The sequence below is a fragment of the Macaca fascicularis genome, chromosome 3, assembly GCF_037993035.2.
Source record: "Macaca fascicularis isolate 582-1 chromosome 3, T2T-MFA8v1.1".
In the NCBI taxonomy this organism is placed as follows: domain Eukaryota; kingdom Metazoa; phylum Chordata; class Mammalia; order Primates; family Cercopithecidae; genus Macaca; species Macaca fascicularis.
The window spans coordinates 182,667,604-182,684,330 of NC_088377.1; the positions used below are offsets into that span (position 1 = coordinate 182,667,604).

Here is a 16,727-nt window from a genome sequence, read left to right on the forward strand (position 1 = left end):
CTGCACTCCAGCCTGGGAGACAGAGCGAGACTCTGTCTCAAACAAACAAACAAACAAACACCAGAAAACTAGCTGGGTGTGATAGCGCACGCCTGTAGTCCCAGCTACTTGGGAGGCTGAGACAGGAAAATCTCTTGAACCTGGGAGGTGGTTGTTGCAGTGAGCCAAGATTGTGCCACTGCACTCCAGCCTCGGCAACAGAGCAAGACACTGTCTCAAAAAAAAAAAAAAAAAAAAAAAAAAAAAGTGAAGCAGTGTCTAGCAAATGGTGAAGCACTTGACAAATGATAGTTACGGGTATAATAATACTCAGAGAGATTAGAGCTACATCACGAGGTCATGAAAAGACAGTGGGACTTTGAGGGCTCAGTGTTGGTTTATTCAGGTTATGACGCTGAGGTTGCGAGGCCATGCACTACAGCTATCACTAAGCAGAGTTTTTATGGTTGCTTGTGGGTCTTTGTTCATGCCATTTGCTTCAACCCTTTCTCTCTGCTTGTGAAAATCCTACATTAAGAGTGTGATGAAAGGTGCAGGGTTTGTCACCTACCAGGGATGGAGAATAGAAATAAAAGAAGGTACATGCTCTAGAGTCAGCAGTTTGAATTTAAAACTTTAGACATTTATAGCTGGGTGATCTTGGTCATTGGTCTCCTTATGTGCAAAATGGGGATACTTATCATATGGGGGGGGTCAAATAAGATATAGCCTACAAAGCACAATGTATTCAACACTCCAGAAAAGCTGGCCTTATCTGCATTTATTGCTTTCCTGCTTGGGAAGTCATTCCTGATGATGTGAACATGGACCTCTTTTATCTCTAACCCTCTTATTAAATATTAACTTGTTTGGTGCTTAACCCACTGGCTATTTCTCACAGATATTCTCAGACTGGAGCTCTTTTTAGATTAATCTGTATCCTTAGACTTTCCATTTCTGTTTAGAATAGTTTTTATTCTAAACTCAACGGGCCAATTGTTTGTGGCTCTATCGGGAAAATGATTCTGCACTGAGCACCATTTAGATTGTCTTACTGAGACAAGGCTAGGTGGAGCTCAGTCTTCTGCGACAGGGACACAGAAAGTTCTCCATAAATGAATCCATCCTTTCAGAAAACACATATTTCCTTAAGTAGAATGAAAAAGGTCTTAGAATCTACATTGGTTTAACTCTAGTTTCTACTTTAATGTGAACCTGTAATATTGCCACATCTCCAATTGTTACAAAATTGCATCTCGCTAGTTTTACAATGCTTCTCTCCATTTTGCTGCTTTTATGGCATTTAAAAAACATTTCACTGTTTTAAGTTCAGCATAAATGTTTTACTGTTTTCCCAGTTATCTTAATATCCAGGGCTGGACAGTCTCTCTGTTTTATCTGTCTCCTTGAATGTAATACTGTTTGTTTTGCTGATTCTCTCTCTCTCTTTTTTTTTCTTCTAAGAAATGCTTTCTTCTGAACTTTTCTTGAGTACTTAAGGAAAGCCACGAAGACAGGGTTGGCAGGATAACAGATGTTTCCCCCTATTTATTGCTCCTGAAGTTTGTTCCCTGCTTTAAATCTCTAAAATTAGGCACACAGGATCTTTGGGAGAAATGTGTGAGTAAAGAGAGACGGGGTGAAGCAGGCAGAATTTCAAATTTTGATTTATTCTTTCTTAGAAGATGATTTATAAATACAAACATTATGGTTATATATGTTTAAATATATGATGCCTTATGTTTATCTTGAAACACACACATACATGGTGCTTAAAAAAATAAACTTCTGGAGCCCATAATTACATAAATAATAAGATGTTACCTGTCATCTACCTCCTCTTCCTGAACCTATCATGCTGCTTGTAAATGTGGAGAACTTTGTATTTTTAGGAGATATGTGTCAACGCTGCCACAGAAAATTGTGCTAGTAAGACACAGCAGTACTTACTAGTCACACAATGTGCTATATATAAAAGTTTTTAACATTTTATAATTTACAGAGTCCTTTTCACAGATATCTTATTTCATTAATCCAGTGAAGTATTATGATTTTATAGAGAAGGAGAAGGTAACTGACGTAAGGTCACATAACCAGTAAGTACACTATATCACAAACCTGTGATTTTTGAATCTAAAACCCAGTCTTTTTACTATGTTATGCTGAAATCGAGAGCAAAATGGTCTATGCACAGTGATCCCCACACGTTAGAAAGCACCAATAGTTAGGTTTTGACCAGAGAAATCCAATTAAACAAACTGGCTAGTCTAAACTTGGAGTTAAAGATTTTTTTCTGATTACACTTAGTCAACATCTTTTTTTTTTTTTTTTGAGATGGAGTCTTGCTCCGTTGCCCAGGCTGGAGTGCAGTGGCGCGATATCGGCTCACTGCAAGCTCCGCCTCCCGGGTTCATGCCATTCTCCTGCCTCAGTCTCCCGAGTAGCTGGGACTACAGGCACCCGCCACCACGCCCGGCTAATTTTTTGTATTTTTAGTAGACATGGGGTTTCACCGTGGTCTTGATCTACTGACCTCGTGATCCGCCTGCCTCGGCCTCCCAAAGTGCTGGGATTACAGGCGTGAGCCACTGCGCCTGGCCTTAGTCATCCTCTTAACCATTGGTCACTGTTGTCCTGAAATTTGTTGACTTCCCTGGTGTCAAGGGTTAACTTTTCCTTATCTTCTATTAATATGATCCAGCTGGTCCATCGTACTTCTGTACAGGCTGTTTTGAGTCACACAGCTTGCTCTATCAATTGAAGGTATAGCTTATGTACAAATATGTTTTAGCTTTCATTTCTGATTTTCAGCCTGGAGCAGTGGCACACTAATCTACTGCTGTGTTATCTACAAACTTCCCTGTCAACCATTGCCAAGGCTCACTGCAGGGTCAGGGTCTGAGATCTCACTGAAGCTCTTCCATTGGCAAACCAATACATTGATTCTTTACTTGTTTTCTGACTCAGGTCTGCGGTTAGAGTGTAATGCAGTTACTGTCTTTAAAATATCATGCTAATTCTGTTAAGTTCCTCTTACATTCAGATCTTTTCCAAAAGCTGGAGATCACATAATTCAAACATCTACTTAGCTACACTGGGTTCAGGCTGAGAGCCTGTTTCTCAGCCCAACATCCTGGGGTAATCATCCACCTACACCTGGCTCAGCTGCATTGGCCAAGAATAACAGTGCATCTGCACTTTTCTAAGCACGTTTCTGAGATCTTGCCAATACTTTGTAATACACACATGCTCATTCACACAATCTTAGGGACTAAGTCTATTTGTCTGTGTATCCTCTACAACTATCATGTGTCAGGCACATGGCAGGTGCTCAGTCAAAAGTTCTAAATGGGCCAGGCGTGGTGGCTCATGCCTGTAATCCCAGCATTTTGGGAGTCTGAGGCGGGCGGATCAGGAGGTCAAGAGATTGAGACCATCCTGGCTAACACAGTGAAACACTGTCTCTACTAAAAATACAAAAAATTAGCCGGGCGTGGTGGTGGGCGCCTGTAGTCCCAGCTACTTGGGAGGCTGAGGCAGGAGAATGGCGTGAACCTGGGAGGCGGAGCTTGCAGTGAGCTGAGATGGCGCCACTGCACTCCAGCCTGGGAGACAGAGCGAGACTCCGTCTCAAAAAAAAAAAAAAGTTCTAAATGAATGAATTCTCCTGCTGGAATTCACTTCTATCACATACATACAAACCACCCAATTTTAGTTTTTTTTTTTTTTTTTTTTTAAACAGGCTATAAAATAGGCCCTAGCCATACCATCTGGATTAGGTATCTTTAAAAGTAGCATTCATTTAAACATATGTACTGGGATTCTTTCTACTTCAGGAATCATTCAGTGTTACAGAGAAAGAAAACTGCATTACACTCTACTCTAACGGCTGGAGTAGCTGCTACACATACTCCAATAAATACTATTGCACTAAAATACTTTTATATTTTGAATATTTTTTGAATAATACATAATTTGAATATTGACACTATTGTACACTTACATATGGTTAAGATCATTAATTTTATGTTTTTACCGGACATGCTAAAGATTCAGAACAACTCTTGGGAAAAAAAAAATCAGAGAAACCTTCACAATTTTTTTTTTTTTTTGAGATAGAGTCTTGCTTTATCGCCCAGGCTGGAGTGCAGTGGCACGATCTCGGCTTACTGCAAGCTCTGCCTCCAGGGTTCATGCCATTCTCCTGCCTCAGCCTCCTGAGTAGCTGGGGCTACAGGTGCCTGCCACCACACCCGGCTAATTTTTTGTATTTTCTAGTAGAGATGGGGTTTCACTGTGTTAGCCAGAATGGTCTTGATCTCCTGACCTCGTGATCCACCTGCCTCAGCCTCCCAAAGTGCTGGGATTACAGGCCTGAGCCACCGTGCCTGGCCAAGCCTTCACAATTTCTTTGGAAACTCATTGGTAGAATACAATAAAACCAGCAGCGAGCTACTCAAATCTATACAACAATCATCTCTCATAGAACTTCTAGTTATGTTCAAGCTTTTCCACAGAATCTGCAAAGCCCTTCATGATCTGGCCTCTGTTTTCTTATGGCCAATCATGAACAAATCATTATTCCTTGGACAGACAATTTCTTCATACCTAGGGCTTTGCAAATGGTACTCTCTGCCTCAAACACCTTTCTCACCATTTTCCTTTTGGCGACCTCTTATTTATCCTTCAAGGTTCAGCTTAAATACTTTTTTTTTTTTTTTTTTTGAGACGGAGTCTTGCTCTGTTGCCAGGTTGGAGTGCAGTGGCGTTCTCAACTCACTGCTACCTCTGCCTCCCGGATTCAAGCGATTCTCTTGCCTCAGCCTCCCGAGTAGCTGAGATTACAGGTGCATGCCACGACGCCCAGCTAATTTTTGTATTTTTAGTAGGCGGGGTTTCACCATGTTGGCCAAAATGGTCTCAATCTTGACCTCGTGATTCACCCACTTCGGCCTCCCAAAGAGTTAGGATTATAGGCGTGAGCCACCATGCCCGGCTTAAACATCATTTCTTTAGGGAAGCTTTATTTAAATTCCCTAACGTGGTTTGGGCTTCTGGCTATCTCTCTCTGCATTCATCCATCCATCCATCTATGCTCTTACAGAAGTCTGACTTTTTCCTTTGTAGCATGTAATACAATTGTATGTAATTATGTAATATTAGTCCCTCCCACAAGACTGAAACTTACATGAGGTAGGGAATATTTGCTAACCACTTGTATTACCAGGGCCCCAATATCTTGTATAGAGCAGGTATTCAATACTTCCTTTTAAAAGATACCCTACAAATTCATCTTAATAGATTTCTCAAAGGAGTAGGTGAAGACACAAAGAAAGTTTGTGAGCTTGGTGGTGGAGACAGTGGCTGAAGGGCCCAAGATGAAAGAAGTTTAGGGCTGGGTGAGTGAGTAAGCAAAAAGGGAGAAATGAGGACACTATAGGACGCTCACTTAATGAGGTTTCCCCTCCATTTCCCCACCATCCCACCCTACCCCAAACAAATCGTCAAACAATAACTTAGGTATTTATTTCATTAGAGAATCAGGTAAACCTCACATTACATGGCCAAGGCCAAAATAATTGTGCACAGTTAGAATGTGTTCAAGAAATCAGCCACAATGTAACCGGATTAGATTTCAACAAGGAGATGACTGTGTTCCTCCAAATAACCTTCATTCAGGAAGATGACATTCCTCCAATATGTGGAAAGACAATAAATGCACTTTCTTCTCTCTGCCACTGAGGAGGAAATTCTCCCTCTTGAGGGACCAACACTATTTCCTTTTTGATGCTCTTTTCCCTTCTCCTTTCTTTGGTTTCTCCTTTCCACGAAGCTTCTTTAGTCGTTTCTGCTCATCCATAAAATCCTGATGCTCATCTCTGAATGAAGAAGGAAAAAATAATTAACCAGTTATTTTTATGAGAGTAGAAAAGTACACTGATCTAGCGCTGTTTTCCTGGGTCATTCTGGTTATCAATCTTTGACTTTTACAAGTTCGCCACACGCTCAGCTTGGTGTACAAAAGTATAGGGAGTCCCTATCATAGACATGCAGTGTATTCCAAAAGTTCGCTTATAAGTCCGTTTCCCTTCACAGAAACAATGCCACAAGCTGCAGTGAAATTCCCAGGCCAGCCTATGTAAACCTACATAACAATGACACAACACTAGTGATTACCCCGAATTTCCCTGCAACACTAAGACTAAACACAGAGAGGGGAAAAAGTGGGCATCAGCTTCAATAGCTACACAGAGACCCTGACTGCCCTAGGAACTAGCATCTACTCAGAATGGGGTGAGGTCTAGAGGAAGCTCAGCCTGGCCAACATGGTGAAACCTTAGTGGCAGTAGGTAACTCCCACAAAAAGGCTGCTGGGGAAAGGCTCAGGCAGAAGAAGCCAAATCAAAAGACAGATACTAAAGGAATCAAAGCAGCCAGGACTATGTAAGTATGGGGATGGCATAGAAGTTGATGATTACTTATACTATAAAAAAAAAGTCTACATCTTAAGCCCAGATACCTAAAGAATGGTATGGTGTTTAAACATGTAAGCTCTGGATCCCATGTGAACCTGGGTTCAAATCATGGCTCCACCATTTACTAGATCTGTCACCTTGGATAAGTGGCCTTACCTCCCTGCACCTTAGTTTCCTCACCTGTAAAGTATGGATAATAACAGTGTATGAATCAAATGTAAGAGAAGGGTTTGCTGAGCTTAAGTTTTAATTTTCTAGGCTATCCATGAACATCAAGGACAGTATACAACTCTTTGGGATTAGTGGTGAGTGTCCCCAAATAATTCTCAGCAGTGCAGCTGCTGTAATTCTTCTAAAGTATATGTCAGATCATGCTACTCTTGTTCACAGCCCTGCAAATGGTTCCCCATTTCAACCAGAGCAAGTGCCATCGTCCTTACTACGGCCTCACAGCCCCTTGCAACCTGTCTCCAGTCCCACACCCCGTAACCTGCATGCCTCCTGGAAAGGAACACTCCCACCTCAAGGCCTTTGCCGTGCTCTTGCCCCTCTGCCTTGCAAGCTCTTCCCCAAGTCCTACTCGGCTTATTCGCCACCTTCAATCCTCTGCTTAAACCTCGACTCCTTTATGAGGCTGACCCTGACTGTCCTGTTTCATCCTGTAATCTGGCCTCTCCCCACCCACTGCAGGCCCCGTCGGCATTCTGGATCCTGCTCAGCCGGCTCTACTATTTTTTTCCATAGCATGTTCAACTTTGTAACAGATCACATAATTTACTTATTTTTTCCCCCTCTTCTGTCCCTCCCTCATTCTCATCAACCATTGGACAGAAAGATAGCTTTCTGGTGACTCTGTCTCTGTTGATGATACAAGCCGGGCACCTGGTTAACTGAATGGATCAATTGTTTCTGAGAACTGGTGCTTCCCTCCCTCTTTTGCAGGTCTCTGAATAATATTTTCTTTATTGGAGACTGTCTAGTTTCATCCTGCCTGATGCCACAGGAGGCCTAGCATTAAAGGTGTCATTTACCATACCTAGGGACTACATGAAAATAAGTTTTTCTATGGATACTTGAAGTAATTTTTCCCTGTCCCCAAAGATAGCTAAGTCTTTATTCTTCAAACAGAGAGCAGCAGCAAAAAGATAAAATAACTGAATGTGATTTTTTCATGGGTTATAATCTCCTCAGGATACGTGCCTCCCAATATTTTATTTTGGGTTATAATAAAATTAGTTTTTATTTTCTGAGCCCAGACTGATGGCAAGAGAGGTACTCCCAAAGCAATTCCAAACATTCAAAACATGTCATAGATTGTAACCTCTGATATGTTAACCAACCACGTCTATTTTGTTCACTGCTGTTCCCCTAGTGCCATCTTAAGTGCCTGCACCTGGAAGGTACGTAAGAAATAGCCACTGGACAGTGAATGTACCAATCTTTAGCGATTTGGAATGAATGTTATGCTGTACTATTAATTCTATTGTATTAGAATAAATGGTTCCAAATAATTTTAGTATTGTTGCCCAAAGACAAGTCCAATTATAACTTGTTAAATTTTTAAAAAGATGGTATTTTAACTTTGTACAATTATGTACTATTTGAATTCTTTTGTATTGCGCATGTATTAGTTTGGTAATTAAAAAAAATAATTTTTTATTTCTGAGACCAAATCTCGCTCTGTTGCTGGAGTGCAGTGGCACAATCTCAGCTCACTGTAACCTCTGCCTCCTGAGTTCAAGCGATTCTCCTGCCCTCAGCCTCCCAAGTAGCTGGGATTACAGGAATGCACCACCATGCCCAGCTAATTTTTGTATTTTTAGTAGAGATGGGGTTTCACTATGTTGGCCAGGCTGTTCTAGAACTCCTGACCTCAAGTAGTCTGCCCGCCTGGCCTCCCAAAGTGCTGGGATTAAGCTGTGAACTATCGTACCTGGCCAAAAAAATAATTTAATGAAAAGGATCACAAAGGTATTTGATTTTTTTTTTTTTGAGATAGAGTCTTGCTTTGTCGCCCAGGCTGAAGTACAGTGGCATGATCTCAGCTCACTGCAACCTCCTTCTCGTGGGTTCAAGCAATTCTCCTGCCTCAGCCTCCCAAGTAGCTGGAATTACAGGAGTGTGACATCACGCCCAGCTAATTTTTGTATTTTTAGTAGAGATAGCGTTTCACCATGTTGGTCAAGCTAGTCTCAAACTCCTGACCTCAGGTGATCCGCCTGCCTCGGCCTCCCAAAGTGCTGGGATTACAGGCCTGAGACATTGTGCCTGGCCTGATCTTTTTTCTTTTTAGAGACGCATACAGTCCTAAGCACCTACTTCCTAGACATACACACACACACAAACATATGGTGTAAAGAACCTGTGTGATTTACATATTATCCTTAATGGCAAACTATAGCTTATCCAGACCAAATTAATATATCAAAAAGGGTATAAAATAAAAATGCCAGAAGAGAGTAGGAAGAAATGGCAACAAAAATGCCACCAGAAGAGAAAGAAGGCTCCCACATACCAGTTAAGCAGCAGATCAAGTGTGGGTCAGGGATTCCGTTCATCTGACAACAAGAGCCCACTGCCCTGGTGGTGTTTCTGGGGCTTTCTTCCTCAGTACTTAGACCAGTTTTTCTCTGCATCTTTTTTTTTTCTCGAGATGGAGTTTCACTGTTGCCAGGCTGGAGTGAAGTGGCATTACCTTGGCTCACTGCAACCTCCACCTCCTGGGTTCAAGCAATTCTCCTGTCTCAGCCTCCTGAGTAGCTGGGACTACAGGCGTGCGCCACCACGCCCAGCTAATTTTTGTATTTTTAGTAGAGACGGGGTTTCACCAGGTTGGCCAGGATGGTCTTGATTTCTTGACCTCGTGATCCACCCACCAATCCCTCCCTAAGTGCTAGGATTACAGGCGTGAGCCACCGCGCCCGGCCTCTCGGCATCCTTTTTAGAGTGCTCTTAGATTAACAAATTATTAAACACTTCTCTACAGCTCAGTATCTATTCAACATTAGTCATGTTGTAGACATAATTAAAATATATCTTCCAACAAACATGAATTTCCTTTTTTTTTGGTCTCTCCATTATGGGTATTTTGAAAGAAGCCTTTCTCCTGCAAACTGTACCTTTTGAATTACCTGGGCTCTATTGTAAGAACAAAACTGCAAGGATAGAAAGGCTAAGTTTTTTCCTTTTCTGATCTACTAAAAAAAGGTCTCTCATAGGTCCCTCTTTGTGTTTGTCATCACCTGTAGAGTCCAAGAAATCGGAGTGTCTGCATGAGTTCAGTGTAAGTGTGGTGATTTGGATACCAGTCATAAGTCTCCTTCTTCTTGGCCAAGGGCAGTTCACTAAACAGTTTCACCACTTTCATAGACTTGGAATCAGTAGGCCTGACGACTTCACCAAATAGCCGAGCACTGAGACGAGACATGCGCAAGGCATATTCTGAAAGGGAGGACATTTCTTGAGTGGCAAGGAGTTAGAGTTCCTATAGAAAATGAGAAGAAAGATAAACAGGTTAGGGTAAGAAATTCCGAGATTAGCTAATGAATACTTTAGAAAATGCAAACACAGCAAGCCGCTCATGGATCAGTGCCGTGCTGGCAGGATATGCCTAGGAGTGGAGAAGTATCCACAGGCCAAATGGCTATTTCCTTTTCATGCTTTACAGCTGCGATTTTTACATTTTGTGTTTACATGCTATTACTTCCTTGCTGTATTGCCTCCTTTACAACCAACTATTTTGTGATTCACCAGGTTATTTACTGACAGTCAGTTTACCTATTTGTAGGCTGGGGATGAAGAAGACAGGGAAACAAGTTATCCTAGTCCAGCATTATTATACCTTCAGAAAACACCCACCTAAGCAATCCGCAACGTTAATATGCTGACTGCTTGCCATCAAAAGGTGTAATCATGGCAGAGACATAATTATGCTGTTGTCTTTATTATCAGTCCTTTGAACACTGTTCTCCTCAAGGGCTCCAGAAGGCTCTGAGAGCTGCTAATGAGTTATGAGGTCATTTGGCTTCTAGGTTACTGAACTGAATTTTGCCTAGAGACTGAGAGCCATTTGGGAAAAACAAACAGACAGTAGCCCTATAGAAATAAATCCAATAGCTCAAAAGATTCATTTTCTTACTAAATAGAAGGCACGTATGAATTGTGAGGTTACTTGCTGTATCTTCCATCTTATACATTCTGCTTTAATGCAGACTAGCTAAGTTCTTATCAGCGGAAAACAGTAGCTTTTTCTTCAGAGGCGCACAACACTGAAATAGGTATAAGAATGATATCCACGATATGAACAAATTACAGCTAATAGACATAAAAAAATATACAGGGGATACATAAAAATCAAGAAAGCTGCTGGTGGAATAACTATCTCAACTCAGTTTAGACCAGACGTAGGGGTTATTGTTGGCAGAATATGCCAATTTATAAGAAAGTTTAGTAGTGAGATGAGAATCTTCGCTGACTCAGAGACTATCCTGGGAAACAGTTCAGCTGAGATGAAAAGGTGCTGATATTCAAGCAGGAAAAAGGCACAAACCTTGAAAAACCAATGGGAGAAATGTACCAAAAAACCCTCCTACATAAGCATGGTGCCAAGTGAATTTCAAAATAGTTCTTGCAAGAAAACAAACCGTGTTTAAATTAAGGAAGTTTCAATGCCTATTTCTTTTTTTTTGAGACGGAGCCTTGCTCTGTCGCCCAGGCTGGAGTGCAGTGGCCGGATCTCAGCTCACTGCAAGCTCCGCCTCCCGGGTTTACACCATTCTCCTGCCTCAGCCTCCCGAGTAGCTGGGACTACAGGCGACCGCCACCTCGCCCGGCTAGTTTTTTTCTTATTTTTTAGTAGAGACAGGGTTTCACCGTGTTAGCCAGGATGGTCTCGATCTCCTGACCTCGTGATCCGCCCGCCTCGGCCTCCCAAAGTGCTGGGATTACAGGCTTGAGCCACCGCGCCCGGCCTCAATGCCTATTTCAAGATCCATTAACAGAGGAGGCTGGCCATGGTAGCTCATGCCTATAAACCCATACTTTGAGAGGCTGAGATGGGAGGATTGCTTGAGGCCAGGACTTCAAGACCAGCCGAGGCAACATGGCAAAACCTTGTTTTTACAGAAAAAAAAAGAAAAGAAAAGAAGAAAATCAGTCTGGTATGGTAGTGCACACGGTAGTTCCAGCTACTTGTGGAGTCTGAGGAGGGGCATCGCTTGAGCACAGGAGTTTGAGGTTACACTGAGTTATGATTGCACCACTGTACTCTAGCCTGAGTGACAGCGCAAGATTGTGCATCAAAAAAAAAAAAAAAAAAAAAAAAAAAAAAAAAAAAAAGGCAGAGGCTGATCTCAAACCAACTGTCAACCTCAAAACCATTCAGAACACCCACCAAGCAATCTTCGGTCAATAGTGCCACCTGAAGGCTGGCAATGGTAGAACTGTCCGATCCAACGCCCACCCCTCCCTTCCCACCATCTGCAGCCTGTTCTTCCTTTTCCATTCAGCATTCTCAGTTTCCTGATTCACTTCTTTCCCAACTCTGGTTGGGGGTGGGATTGTTAGGACTAGGGTTATAGTCTCAAGGTGAAAAAAAGTCATTTAACAGTTTAATGTATAAACAAACCAGTGCCATTAACCTCTAAAAAGCCTTGCAAATGTCCAGAAGTCACCTAGTTTCTTTGCATGCTTTTTCTCTTCCTTTGCCCTTTAAAATTATCTTTTTCCAAACATTAGATTAAAAAACAACAGTTTCTTCATCAACTTTGTTTTGTTTTGCTTAATTACCATTGTGTCATCGGAATAGATTTCTGCTGTAATTGCAGAGTTTTTCCACAGTATCTGTAAGCTGGTCTGGGAACTACCAGTTTGTTCCAGTGTTTTCAGGCCTCTGTTCTGAACTCCAAGTCCCTTCGTTTGTAAATGAAGAGGCAACAGGGATTCCTGAGGCCTAGGTTTGACTACTGGCTTTGTCACTTAATCCTCCGGTTGTTGTGAACCATTACTCATCCTCTCTAAACCTGAGTTTCCTTTTCTGAAAACAAAGCTTGCAGGACTAGTGGGAAAATGAGTAACAGTGGCACTCAGTAGAAATGGTAACTTACAAAAAAGAACGAGCCCTGAACTGTAAGTTTGGTTTTCATACGTTCTACATAGACACATTTATTTATTCCTTGTTCTTAATCATGTTAAAAAAAAAAAAAAAGAGAGAGACAGATACATATTCCATACAGTAAAAACTTCGTGCCTCCCTGGAATGATGACCTCACTTACAAAGACTGACAGAGAAACATAGGGAGAGGACCAGCACCTTGGTAACTTGCCAAGGTAGCCAGGAGGAGGAAGGGACTCAGTGGGACAGTAAGTAGTCACTGAAGCAATCACAGGATGCTGCTGTTATCTCCATGCCCATTTTGGAATGTGGCAAATTACTGGGATACATAACTTGTAAGTAAAAAGGTCACATTAGAATCGGCTGGAACATGGTTATATCATAAAATCCAAGTCCTAAAATTTTATGACAGAGAAAGGGAATAAGCCTCTTCAAACCTAAATCCCTTACTAGAAACAAAAGCCCAGGCTTGCTAAACAGGAGGAAACGGAAAGTGCTTTTAACAGTTACCAATGACACTGCTTTGTTGTTTCCTTCCACAGTGCACAGATACATGTCTCTCACGAAGAATGACAGGGGAGCTTTTCTTACAATGTGCATATCAATTACATTTTGATTCACATGAAGCCATTCTCAGGGAATACAAAACAAGCCACTTTAAGTGTTACCTTCCTTAAAATGTGAACTAAAGAAAACTGTACTATCATGAAATAAGTTAACTGGAACTGAAAATGCTAAGCAAAAACAAGTTACTCAAATGTGCTGAGCAAAACAAATTAAGCTCACATGAGAAGAAAATTCCCATATTTTTACTTTGGCATAAAACGGCAAACTTCTTTGATCTTTTTGATAGGTCTCATGCATTTAAAAGGTTATTTCAATAAGTGGCTTTGTATTAGGTTTGCCTTTTCTCTTTGAAAGGTAAAGATGAAGTGCAAGAGTTCTTAACCTGGATGTGTTTTGAAAACAGTGGAAGTGTAAATCTGTATGCTGATATGTGTATGTACGTGTGTCTGTAAATCGTTCTGGGAGAGAGCTTTCTCCAGTTTCCCAGAAACCACTGGTTAGCAGAACGCACCAGCTGCACAATAATCTCGCCTCTGCCTTTTAATGGTCACGTCGTTTTTAAATGGTGTTTATTCTCTGCCAGGTTCTCTCATCGACCACACGAGGACAGTCATACTACCTGCGATGTGAAGCTAACATACAACATTCACGGCACAGTGCCTACCCTAATAACCATCAGGATCCAAGGAACTCACAGTGTACACACGTTGTCATAGAAACAATCTAAACATAAAAACAATCTCAACAGAATGCTTTAAAAAAAAAAGCCCGGTACCGATTATTTTACGGAGTCACAGAGGCATCAACGGCACTGAAAGTGTATTAGCTGCATTCAGTTCAGCAAGAACAATCTTCGACTCCCTCCACCTGACTCGATCATGCCTGACTGTGATGGGAGCTGTAGTAGTGTCAAGTTAACCGACGTTTGACTCGGGAGCGCATTTCACAAACATTTTTCTTAAATATCACCTTACCGTATTTTTCTTACGGTGGTTACAAAATTAATCTGCAGCCCACCACCCAAAGCTACGGTGCAGAAGGCCGTGTGGCGAGCAGAGAAACTGAGCCTTCTACTGTTAACCCATCTGGAAGAGAGTAACTGCGCCTGAGAGGAAATTACAGTAGCGGAAACGCGGGTATCCTACGTTTAAGAAATCCCCCAACTGACGCAGGAAAAGGCCGAGTTATTTGTGTGATGCACGTGAACCGCCCGAACTGATCACTAATAAATGGATTCGCCCTATTCCTGGCGACTCTACAAGGTTGGAGACCCCCATAGACCTCTACAGTCATCTCCCCTCGCTGCAGACCCCCAAAGATCACTGACAGCCTTACCTGGACCTGACCTTCCTCACCCACGCGCCCTCGTCCCGGAAGGCCCGCCCCCTACCCGGCTCCAAACTCGCGCAGGCAACTATTACGGGAGCAGTAGAGAAACAGAAGCTTGGCGGCTAGAGCGGAGGCCTAGTGGACCCGGAGTTACTGGCTCCCCCTCCTGAGGCCTCCGAGGTGTACCTGGCGCCTGCGCAGTGAGGCTAGCGCCGCCGCCTGTGCAGAGGACCCGCTGGGGAGAGTTAGGGAGGTCTGGCTCTCTGGAAGGGCTTGCAGGGTTCGGTAGTATATTTTGTTGGGAATGGCTACAGACCTGCCCCCAAAAGCTCTGAAGCAATGGCGATGCGTGTGCCGTATGCTCTTTCTGACCGACTTTCGGCGCTATCCTCCTCCCCTTCCATCTATCTGCTCATCCTCTAACAGTTAATTAGGCTCACCAGCTGCAAGCCTTCCTTGCTACCCCTACGCTGGGTTAGCGGCACTTTCCCCCATTGTCTCAGGAGCTTCTTCAGGGAGTAGGGATGGAACGTTTGTCTCCTCGGTAGTTATCTAGACCTCGCTGGGCAGATAGTAGAAAACACTGTGAGTATTTCACTCCATACTAAATCTGTTTTCAAGCAAGCCACGTCCCATAGGCATTGTATGCAGCACTTACTCAACGTTTGATAGTTTGGGTGAGGAAACAGTACTTGTTTCTGAGCATCGTTCAAGGCATTTTATAAATATTCCAAAATGTACCCTGGAATTAATATCGGCAGTGAGTTGCCTACCTAGTAGTGGATATTGTATTTACACCCTCTTTCCTCCTACAGAATTTACTTTTAAGTTAGAGTTTGACGTCTAATCAATCTATGCTATAGGATTTGCTTTTATCAAGTTAAGTTTTGACATGTTATCAACCTATATCATATAGTAAACAGCCTTATAAATTTGGGTCTAGTGACTACATTTACGTTTACAAAGGGGTAATGAGTATCCTATGCATGGCTGCAGTCCGAAAAAGAAGTCCTAAGGAGCGAAACTTTTGGGAGGAATTTCATCTTGTCTTTTGTACTTGTTTCTGTGGAGTTGGCTTGTTTTTATCTAATGGCTACTTAATCATATAAACAAGAAAACTTCCTTTACGTGTAAGCTGTAAATTTGGTTTAAAGCCAAATTTTAATTGGCTTGAGGCAAGAGCTATTTATATATATATATATGTATATATATTTTATATATATGTGTATATATATTATATATATATTTGCATAAACCTTGTTGGCTTCGTCTTGTATATCCTTCCTGTTTTTCCCTTTTCACGAATGAATTATTGGTGTTATCAATGTTTTGTGAATTGCTGTAAGCTACCATGAATCTTTCTTGAAACATAGCTAGGTATATAGAGTTTCAGGTGACTGTTTAGGTACTTTGCACTATCGCTTTTATTAAATCAATTTCATGGGGTTCGTATTAGTTTCCTGAGGCCGCTATAATAAAATACCACAAACTTGGTGTTGTAGCGCAACTGAAATTTATTCTCTCACATTTTTAGAGACCATTTATTCAAAATCAGCATCACTGGGCCAAAATCAAGATGTTGACAGGGCTGTGTTCCCTCCAGAGACTCTAGGGGAGAATCAGTTCTTTGATTCTTCCAGCTTCTGGTGGCTGCTGGCATTCATTGGCTTGTGGCCACATCACTTTAGACTTCAAGGCCAACATCTTCAAATCTCTGTTCCCTCTTCACATTCCCTTCACCGTGTGTGTCAGAATTCCCATTGCCTCCCTTTTAGGAATGTGTAATTGCATTTAGGATCCACGGAGCTAATCCAAAATACTCTCTGGATATGAAGAGCCTTAATTTAATCACATCTTCAAAGGCCTTTTCCCCGTATCTGGTAACATTTGCAGAATCTGTTATCTTTGGGAACAGTTTCAGCCTGCCACAGGACTGGAAGGAGCAAGCCCTTGAAATTGACCAATCAGAGACTGTCACTGGTCAATAGGAAAATTGGAATGTTAGGGATGGAAAAATGAAATGAATAGAATAAAATTGAACCTTCTATGGATATTAACTTCACCAGACCTTGGCTTACCCATTTACACCTCCAAGATAACACATTTTTGGGAGCAATTTTTATAATCACAGATTGCTCTATAAATCAGATATTGCCTTATATATTTCTGTTTTCTGTAGTCCTATGTTTTCCAATTGTGTGCTGTGAATCATTAGTTGGCTGTGAAATCAATTTAATGAATAGAGAACAGCATTAAAAGAAAGA

At 41.9% G+C, this 16,727-nt stretch overlaps 1 protein-coding gene across 3 annotated transcripts; it reads right to left on the reverse strand.

Moving 5' to 3' along the window:
* Positions 1–5,490: 5,490 nt before the first annotated feature.
* MRPS33 (mitochondrial ribosomal protein S33) lies at positions 5,491–14,522 on the reverse strand. Of its 3 annotated transcripts, none has more exons than XM_005550959.3 (3): positions 14,470–14,522; positions 9,698–9,939; positions 5,491–5,858 (listed from the first exon to the last, which is right to left on the reverse strand). In XM_005550959.3, exons 2-3 carry the CDS (start codon positions 9,910–9,912, stop codon positions 5,753–5,755), a joined length of 321 nt encoding a protein of 106 aa, XP_005551016.1. In that variant the 5' UTR covers positions 9,913–9,939; positions 14,470–14,522; the 3' UTR covers positions 5,491–5,752. The 3 variants fall into 3 exon arrangements, with proteins under 3 accessions (XP_005551016.1, XP_005551017.1, XP_065398753.1); XM_005550960.5 differs by lacking the exon at positions 14,470–14,522 and adding an exon at positions 14,109–14,237; XM_065542681.2 differs by lacking the exon at positions 14,470–14,522 and adding an exon at positions 13,910–14,237.
* Positions 14,523–16,727: the final 2,205 nt, after the last annotated feature.

Excerpts from the sequence above, each read along its gene's own strand:
- MRPS33 (XM_005550959.3), bottom strand. The coding sequence starts at position 9,912 with ATGTCCTCCCTTTCAGAATATGCCTTGCGCATGTCTCGTCTCAGTGCT. Across the intron at positions 5,859-9,697 it reads CGATTTCTTGGACTCTACAG|AGATGAGCATCAGGATTTTA; the intron begins GTGATGACAAAC and ends TTCTTCATTCAG.